Source organism: Pezoporus flaviventris, unplaced genomic scaffold (assembly GCF_033815535.1).
Source record: "Pezoporus flaviventris isolate CSIRO_AGI_PZ_B2104156 unplaced genomic scaffold, CSIRO_AGI_Pfla_v1 ptg000031l, whole genome shotgun sequence".
Classification (NCBI taxonomy): Eukaryota; Metazoa; Chordata; class Aves; order Psittaciformes; family Psittacidae; genus Pezoporus; species Pezoporus flaviventris.
Window position 1 is genome coordinate 58,515,879 of NW_026892579.1, and position 9,957 is coordinate 58,525,835.

Genomic DNA, 9,957 nt, shown 5'->3' on the forward strand with positions numbered 1-9,957 from the left:
GCAACATATGTGTTGTCAAAATTCAGCATCTGAGTTAGGATGTCTCAAACTAGGAAGTCAGGGCTGAAACATCCAGATACTTAGCGTGTTAGAAACACTTGAACGATTAAAAGGGATCACAGACCAGAATTTGTGGTAGCATTACACATTCTAGTATGCAACTTTTTGAATGCCATTCCACTTCTCCGTACCATAAGAGCTGCTTTTCCTCACTTGAAACATTTTTAACACAAAACGTTTTTAACTCTTGGAAGAAGCAGGATGCTAAAATGCACTCTAATGCATGCCAGTGCTGTGTGTAATCCCTCATTAAACAGTTGGTTCCTGGTAACATGCAGTGTTCTAATACAGTTGAGTTGAAGTAATTGAAACAATCTGTTTTACCACAGCTGACATTTTTACAGGTGTTTCACTGTAAAAGGTAAATCAAGTTTGTTTTGTTTACTCTTAGACTGAGACCTTGTATGCCAGACTTGATCCACTGTGTGTGTGTTTTCTAGTACAACTATAAAAGCTACTGAAAAGGGTGGGGACGGAGGATGATGTTTCAGAAACGCAGACATGTCTTGTCATGTTCTTTTCATGCATCTTGACATTATAAATGATTCAGATGTTTACAGAAAACAGTCTCTAGCAAGTTGGTCTGTGGCTTTTTATTGCTATACTTGCCTCCAACCATCACTGATTATCATTTTATACTATAAGGTGTGGATCCTGAATTGTATGAATTGACAACCTCAAAACTGGAAACTTCCAATGCAAGCAACAGAGTGACTGATGCGTTTGCGAGACTCATGTCTACAGTGGAGAAGGCAAGCACGTCCACAAGGTAAATACTTTGTTGTGCTTTTTACTTCTTTTTCCAAAGGTGGCATGAAGTGTGAGGAGTAAATGTGTGTCAGGTCAGCAGTTCTTGAATGATCAGAAGGCTAAAATGTAATTATTAAATACAAAATTCATAGTACTGTAATTCATATTTCAAATTGTCATAGAACTCTAAAATAAGATGGGAAACAGTTCGTGACGTAAGTTGAAAAGCTATAGATGAGGACTGAACTGGAGGAAATGACTTCCTGAGAAGAGGGTTGATTTCAAAAATGGAAGGGTAAACTGGGCCACGCAGATTGGTGTCTTTGAGAGAAGACTCTCCTCAGTCTTCTGTGTGATATATAGATCCGGAATGTTCCACAAGTAAAATGATAAAACTGATTAATAATAATGACAGTATTTGTCCCATGTATTTCTAGCACCTGTCAAAACTTACGTGAGCAAACATCAGATTAATTTTGCTGTTGCAAGTCAAGGAACAAGTGTGCAGTTGGTATAAGTTGTCCTTTCTGCTTCATGGATCTTGTGTGAAATTCTTCTGTACTTCTTTCTATAGGTAGAACTTACATAAAAGCTTTAGGTGTCAGATGTCTTACTTGAAGTCTGGTCTGTTAAATGGGTACAGAACAGCCCTTCCATTTATAAGCTTGTATTCTTCAGGTTTATTTTTTAATCTGTATTTTAGCAGTAGGACTGTCTTAAAGTGTAATTAATGCCCGTGCCTATTAAAAGAATCACTGAGTGATTCTCACCAAGTAAAACATTTCTGTTGTTGAGGAAGTGCATGCCTCAGCATGCAACTAATATTAGTTGATTTACAACTGATAGATAGTTTAACATATCCTCACTTGTAGGTGAGCTGTAGTTTTTATTCAGCACTCAAAACTAGATGCACTTCCATACAGCATAGCACTTAGAGAGGAGGCATGGTTAAAGAGTTTTGGCAAATGTAGTGATTTGTAATGGTGGGAGATAGCTGGCTTTCTTAAAATGACCAGAACTGTCGTTTGCAAGAGCTCTTTTAAAACATGTTCTTTCATTAAGAAAACTTTCTGGCTAGCTTTCCTGCAGTGAAAATGGTCAAAGTGAACACGGAATAAAAACAAGCCATGAAATTTCAAGGGAGAACCAGCAGAGGGAACTCCATACTTCAGTGCTGATTTTTGTGTCTCAGCTTTTGGAGTGCCTATTTTCCTATCCATGGAGTGCATATACTCTTTCTGAAAATGCGCTAGTGGCAAAGTTTGACTTCCACTACTTAGAAAAACACAGTTACAGTTAAACTACTTTGTTATATATTCTAAGTCTAGTTTAAAATTCACAGCAGAACATAGAAACTCTTTATTAATTTTTATTTCCACTCAGATTTATACCTACTTTCTTTCTTTAAGAAGTCTTAGCTTGCTTTTTCTTTAGACATTAACAAGGAAGTCTGCTTTGCTGAAATGAATGTTCATCTTCATTTTCTGTATTGTTTATTGATATAAGGGATTTAGAGTTTTTTCCAATGCTTTCCACAGGGCACTGGAAAGCTTTTAGTTGTGCTTTATTCACATGTCAAAGCTCTTCCCCTCTTCTGGAGAGCATTACTTACTGATAGGAAGAGGTTCTAGATCTGGGCTGCAGCAATACCAGGCTGTAGAGGGAGGGTGGGGACCTCAGACTTGGCAGTTAAGTTCAGTTACACACAAGGATTAGCAGTTTTAAAGCATCTGTTTTCAGTGTTTAATAAATTTTGTGTGTTTCTGCCAACTCTGAATTTTAAACATTTTTTCTTTCTTTAATTCCATGCTCTCCAAAAGAAAAGCAGTCTGTTTTTCAAGCTAGAAACCTTCAGAGAAATAAGGTCTTATCTCAACAGTATGCCAAATATGTTACAGAATGTCAGCTTTTTGCAATAAAATTGATTTTTTTTTTTGTTTTATTTTTTTTTCTTTCTTTCGTAATGAATTGAAGACTTTAAAATAGGGGTGGCTGGGTACAGCCAGCTCAACAAGGATGACATTCATGCACCAACCCGGAAATACGGACTATTATCCATTCATGATAACTGATCAGGGGAAGATGTAGCCAGTGGCTTAACATCACTTTGATGGCAACTTCAGTTGTGTTAAGGCTATCCCATGTCTGTAATTTGTCTGAACTCAGGATATTTAGGGTGAAGTTTAGAGTGAAAATACCATTGTTCAGCTGTAAAAAGTCATGTGAAAAAGTTGTCTTTGCTTAAAAGAGCCACATCTTTTGTATTCAAACCCATCTCTTAAAGCCAGAAAGTCAGTTTCGCAGAAGGAAAGTGTTGGGAGTGCAGGGGAGGCTTCTCCCTCAGCTTGAGCCTGAAACCCTGATGGCAGCAGTAAGTGTTGAAGGTCAGGGATCCAGTACAGCATTCCACAGACATTCTGCAGCCTTGCCCGGTTCCATAGAATTGGCAGAGATCAGAAGTTTATCTGCTGTCTTTTTGAAGGAAAACAGAGCACTGATATCTCTCCAAGAAACAGACGAAACCCTCATTTAGGCTGGAAATATTCCTTGGGGGAGGTGTTGGATGGAGTAGGCTACCTCTTAATTACAGAGTGGCTTTTAAAGTGCATTTCTCTAATCATTGTTGCTGTTAGAGTCTGGCCTTGCTGTTGCTATCCACAAAACCCTTTGCAAACATGAGAGATGACTGAAATCCTGAAAGACTTGAATGCTGTAGGAAGGGGTTGGAATGCAAAACAGAACAGTGAGGTGTGAGTGACACATCAGCAAAGTATTCCCTATTTCTTGCTAAAGTCTCTTCCAGCAACTTTTGTGCCTGTCAGTCTGGCTAATTTCTTGCAGCTTAGTGTTAACATGCCTTTGAAAAGGAAACTTCATGCCAACAGGTAGAGGGACAATTGCTAGGGTAAGGGCATCCCTTCTGTCTCAGGAGGAAATGTAATATAGTGTAATAGATGGATGGGGGCAGAGTGCTCTGTAGAGAGTAGTTTTAAATCCTGAATGAAGCAGAGACCTTGTTTTGAGTGAGGGCTGGGTTCTTTCATGATTTAGTAATCAGAAGTTCTGGTTCCAAAGCAGACAGTATTATAGAGCCACAGCTGACAATCTGCTCACTTGGGCATCCATTGTGTAAGCTATGGTATCTAGGAGTTAAGAGTACACAAGCAGGAGAGGCTCTGCAATGTGTGCCCCCAGACCAGGGTTTAGCAAAAGAAGGTCTTGACAATGGGAACATCTTCAGTAACAGTGGTGACTGAAACTAATGCACTGACATGGTTATTTTGCTTGCCTCCATCAAAAGGTTCCACAGTTATTAGGCAGTTTGGTAAGTTTTGAGGGTAAAAACAGTCTGCAGTGATGATGCTACCTTTGTCTTTTAAATTTAGAGAGCTAATGAGTAATCCTTTAAGGTTGTCCTGGTGATATCTGCTACCAAGGGTGCTGACTGCTACCCAGAAAGGGTACTTACAGCGTCCAGTTTTATTGTTTTCCAGAGGAGCCTGCCCTCTCCATCAAGGAGTGCAGACTTTAGGCTGTCTCATCCCTCTCTGCACTGAGATGATTTTAAAAAATACTTTGAGCCTCATTACCAAGTGATTGTATCTATAGCTGTAACTTGGTCACAGCTAAGCAGTGTTTACTGTATTAGTGTGTTAGCTTGTCCTTCTTTACAGATGCTTTCTACAGAACCCATTAAGTAGCTAAATTATTGCAAAGGGCCTCCAGCCAGGAGGGGAGTATTCAGTGATTGTCGAGATTCACATCTGACTGTGCTCACTGGTGCACATGTACCAGCTAGTACAGCAAGAGCAATAACATTATCCCGTGATAAAGGTCCGGCGTATGACCACCAGGTGAAATGCAGTGCTGCCTCTGGGATGCAGCAGTGCTGTTTCTTAGAATGCCACAGTTGAGCAGAGGAGGAAGAGGCATATAAATAGCAGGGAGTGTGTGAGCTCCATCTCCCTGCCTGGTTAACAATTACAGGAACTCCTTTTAATGCAGATCTTGGAGTCGGCCCTCTTCGTTTGGCTTCCTCTGTCAGATACTCTGTAGTTAGCTGTAAGTCCTTGATCACCAGGAGTTTGTACCTTTAAGAGGCTTGTGGTAAGTGATTACTAATAGTGGCACCAGATACTGATAACACAGTGGTGGGTGAGAACCACATTTCAACAGCTCAGAGATAGTCCTTCAAGTGCAAACAGAGCTGACTGTGAAGTTGTTAGAGAAAGAGGCACATATTGGCTCTGTGCTTCTTCCTTCAGTAAATCCAGCACACAGCTTTGTTTATCCTCCAGAATTTGGTAATCTGCCTAGTCAGTGGCTCATGAAATTCCACTGCAGCAAAGAAAATACTGCTATTCTAGTGAAGGAAAGTCGGATTTAGTATCTAGGCTGCCTCATCTAGAGATCTTTCATCAAGTGGAGATTTCAAGTAGCAAACAAAGTGATAGTTCAGTGTCAACACAATGATCAGTGATGTCAAGGATGAGTTTGACTCCAGCTTCTTTCTTTTCTTCTCCTTCTAGTTAAGAAATCCTGACACTGCTTCCCTTTGCTTTCCCCTCATCTCTGATCAGCCAAGGAAACAATCCCGATGGGTGCTGACAAAAGAAAATAGAAGTACATGCTGCTTTGTGGTCAGAGTGGTCATTGCCCTCTCCAGGGCTCCATTTAAAGTTTATAGCTAAGACAAAAGATACAGAAAGGACATTTCTGAAATGTTCTAGGGAAAGGCAGTGTATTTGGTTTCAAGCCTTTTGTCTCAGCTTTTTGCCCCAAAGACGAGGGAGCTTATTTAGCTAGAATTTCTAATGTTGTTACAGGGTACAGCAGGTGCCTTTTTGGAACTGGAATAGTGTTTGATGTAAAACTGAGTATCTCTAGTAATAGGCAGTGTTCTTCAAAGATAAACCATATGTCTGTGAAGTGTGGATGTTTGGGCAGGGGAAGGGGGTTTTCTGGAGTGGTCTGAGCCAGGCTTCATTTTCCTTAGGAAATGTAAGGGGTTTGCATAATAGTGAGAACCAAACTACACAGAATTCAGACCTCTTTATTCATTTTTGCTCAGTAATTCTTATGAATAAAGCAAAAGGCAAAATAAACAGCAGTGATTCCCAAACTGCTGTATGTATCGTGGCTACACGTACTACTGCACTTCAAAGCAAGTAGGTATAAGTTGGAAACCACCTTTTGCCATTATTGAGCCCTGGGGGGGAAAAAGGGTTCGTGGATCACAATATGTAGAGTAGCATGATGTATAATCTGAGAATAGTCATATTGGAAACACAGCATAAGTACCTTTTTATTTTAAGAGTATTAAGAAGTAAGTTAGGAACATCTTAATGTCCTTTCAAGACTTTTCCACTCTTATTTTGAAAGATTATACTGGATGTAGGTGCTTTAGAACTAATGCTTCTATTGTCTTATACCTAGAATATGGGCATAGGTATCTCTTCAAGTGAGTCTCTTTAACACTGGAACCTGCAAAAAAAAAAGGGAAACATTAAAATTAGCATTTGAATAGGAATTTTTTTCCCCTCCTTATTGCAACAATATACAGGGACATTTTGCTGACTTTCTGTGTTAACATTTTGTTGGTAGGCAGGTAGGTATTATAGCATTAGACTTCTCACGTAGCTTACAGAAGTGCCTGTCAGTGGGAGACAAACTGACAGAACATTGCTTCAATCAGTGATTCTTTTAGTGATGCAAGGGATATCAGGTACTGTATTAATGCACTTTGTTCTTTTCTTCTCCGCAGGAAGCCTAAAAAGGAAGAGCATCTTAGTGAAGAGGCTGCCAAGGTGATTTCTAGCCTTCCTGACTTAACTTTCATGCATGCCAAGGTGTTGATGTTCCCAGCCACATTAACACCTTCAACAAGCTGCCAAGAAAAGGTAGACTAAAGTGATGTGAATTGGACATTTTCTATTGATTTTTTTTTTTTCTTTTTCCTTCCCTCTGTGGGTCATAAAAAGCAATCTTGCTTTAATTAAAAAAAAAAAATCAAGTTCAGCTGATTTGTTGGTAAGCAGCACTAGAAAGGTATACATAGTAATGTATATTTATTTACATACCGGAGTCCTAAATTTATATTAGAGAAAAATGTAAATAATTGGGGGTAAATCTTTTTGAAGATCTATTCTTTTTGTTGTGCTGGGATGTACACATTTCTGTCTTTGTGAAATACACTGGTGGTGTCCTTCTTACAGAACAGGAAAAAGTTTTAAAAGATAAATAAATCCTAAAAACAAAACGCAAACTTCAATCTTCACGGTCTGTGAAGTCCCCCTTAAAGGTTTTCAGATTGCGTTGAGCATCTTTTTCTTTCCTGCATATATTAAAATACCTATTGCTGGGGAAAAGAAAGCCCAAAGGTTACATTGTCCCTTTGCAGGTTTTCGGTTTTATTATTGTTTCTTTAAAACCCAATAATTTCTTTTGTGTTTTAACAAGCTGAAGATGTGATTTGCCTTTTTCTTCTACTCCATCCCCTCCCCCTGTTTGATTGGCCGATCAGTCTTTATGTTCTTGAACTTCAATAGTATGGCTCTGTCACTATATAGCCTGTTGAAAGGTATGCTCTCAGTAACTACTCGTTCCAGTTCTGGCTCATTGTCTAAACACTTGATTTTTTGGGGTCATTAGAAGGTTGTCTGCTTTTAATCAGTTTGATTTAGAAAAGAAGGACCAAAACTGTATGAATGTCTTACAATGAAATTTACCTGTTAAAGGTTGGGTTTTTTTTATGTTCTGTTGTACCACTATTCCTGTTTGATTTTGCACAGTGTAAAATGACATAATCATAGATTGCTATGGTTTTAGGCTGTATATACAGTAAAAAACTATGGGTTGTAAATGTCTGGGAAAATTCCTATGGAAAAAAGAGAGCTATGTAGAAGAACCTCTAAAAAGGTCAATGTGCATGCCCAAGGTCTTTTGAGATTTAAGTGTGTAAATTTCCTTTTAGCTTACACAAAATAAAATAATTTAAAAGATACATATGTTTATAGTCTGCTATCTTTTTATATGGAATGGACACGTTACGTTTCTGTTAATGGTAAAATCAATGCCCTGCATTAACAGTAGAACCAAGGAACTGGTGGTGTGCAGTCCCACAAAACATGCCTGTCGGTCCTGCAGAAGAAGCAGCTTTTCTTTGATAGCCCTGTTAGTGCTTTGTGATGTAGTCTCTTATTTCTGTCTCCAGCTTGCCTTCTGGTTTACAGGGTGATGTGGCCCAAGGCATGTCAGTATTTTGGGTTAGGGACTTCTCCAAAGTACTTGGCAATGCTCATCTGTAAGAACACAGATTATGGTGAGGTGAGAGGACAGCTGCATCTGCCTGTTTCTTAGCTAGAAATTAAAATGTAAACACAGCATTCACTTGATTTTCCCAACGTGTTAGCTTGCACTGAGCTTCTTCAGCAACAGTCTCTTCAGGGCCTCTCAGTTAACTTGCAGGTAAGGCATGCTCTGGGGGCTGACATTCAGGGTGTTTTGCATGGGCATAGACTCTCCCATGTCTAACCTTAACTGTGAGCACAGCTCTTTAAGTGCTCAGTAGTCACCACCAGTTCATCACTTCTAGTTCTGAGAAATCTCTGATGCATTTTCTTACCTCTTCTTTGAGGTTTTTATCATCTGACTACACTTGGGTCAGAAGAGTTAAAGTTCAGTTTGGTGTCATTAGCCGGTAAGGTGAAATGTCCATGCGAAAGGAGGCTCGCTCCTTTCTGAAATGTCTTTGAGAGATGAGCACTGGAGTTTCACCTTTGTGAACACAGGAGTTTCTGCGAGTAGTGGCTACTCGGAATTGAAAGAGTAGCTCCTACAGTTGTGATAAAGTTAATTTGTAAAGGCTAAATTGGCTCCTTTGCCCTCTAATTGGTACTGCAGTGTACAATGCTGCGGTATCAAACTGCACCCTGTTGTAGCTGAAAAGGTTTATGAAAAAGCCATCTGCTTTACCGCGTCACCCCAAAACACTGCTGTTTGCTGCTTCTGCAGGTTGTCATTACAGTATTGACTTCATGCCTGTTACACATCAAAATCAGCTTTGCTAATCTCGCAGGTTAAGCACACTATTCTATAGTGCATGCTTATGATACCATTCCATTCTGGTGCTGGGCTGCTGTAGGTTAAAACCAGACCTTTTGTTTCCATAGCTGTGGCGTGTCCCCCGGAGCCGGAGCAGTGGTATAGCTGCAGCAGAGAGCTATGTCTATTGTTTCAAGGAGAATATGTTTAGGAGCTGACTCATGATCCTTGTCTGGCAGCAAGTGGACTGAAGTATTAAGGAGAGGTGGGGGTGGAAGTGCCAGCTGCAAGTTGATCTTTAGTCTCCTCACAATTGCCTCTAGAGGCAGCTGCCCATTTGTCTTGCAGTCTCCAAGTGCAGTACTGGTGGCCCGCTGTAGAAGGGGGAGGGGGAAGGAATGGCAGGGGGAAAAGGAGATTTCTATTGTGACTGATGTACCAATCTGAAACTTGGTGAAACCTGGCACTACCCAGAGTGTGTTTATGGGATTCTTAATGTTCTTTCTGCCTCCCCAAAAAAAGAAAATTGCATCCCACAGGCCTTCATGCTGCTGAAAGACATAAATCTTCCCTCTAAATTCACCCTTTTTCAGGTGGATGCTGGCTGCCTTAAAACATAGCATTGCTTTTTGTTTCCTAGCTTAAGCCCCTGTCTTTCCTGTCGATTGTGGGATGGACAGGCAGGATCCTCTGCCTCTCTCCTCCTCTCTTCTACAGGCAGCTTTGCTCTTACGCAGAAAGTTGTGTTTAGCAGATCCAGCCGCATCAGGGTTGTCTTTCCATGCGGTTCCCATTGACACAACATGCCTTATCTAGTTTGATCTTGCCAGGAGGTTTATGGGCAGGACTGCAATTGATACTTTCTGCACGTTCCTGTTGCTGTGCATTGTCATCAGATGTGTCAATGTGTATCACATTCACTCGAGAACTCGTGTCATTTAATAGCGAGGCATTTATGTGCCCTGTCCAACAGAAGCAGCAGAGGATGCTTGGTTCAAATGTAATTGCCAGAGCTGGAACATGGCCATGAAGCAAAGTCCAAAACTCCCACTGTGAAGCGAGCTGCAGGCCCCTGAATGACTGCTAGGAAGAGCTGGACTCTGC

General features: G+C 40.4%; 1 protein-coding gene across 3 annotated transcripts in view; it reads left to right on the forward strand.

Moving 5' to 3' along the window:
• AFTPH (aftiphilin) overlaps positions 1–7,813 on the forward strand; it is a 48,818-nt gene extending 41,005 nt beyond the window's left edge. For 2 of the 3 annotated variants that reach the window (XM_061461446.1, XM_061461447.1), the window contains 2 exons: positions 706–829; positions 6,575–7,813. In XM_061461446.1, the coding sequence (XP_061317430.1) occupies positions 706–829; positions 6,575–6,719 (269 nt within the window). In that variant the 3' untranslated portion in view covers positions 6,720–7,813. The remainder of the gene's footprint in view (positions 1–705; positions 830–6,574) is intronic. The other variant, XR_009744672.1, reaches the window with a different exon arrangement.
• The last annotated feature ends 2,144 nt before the right edge of the window (positions 7,814–9,957 follow it).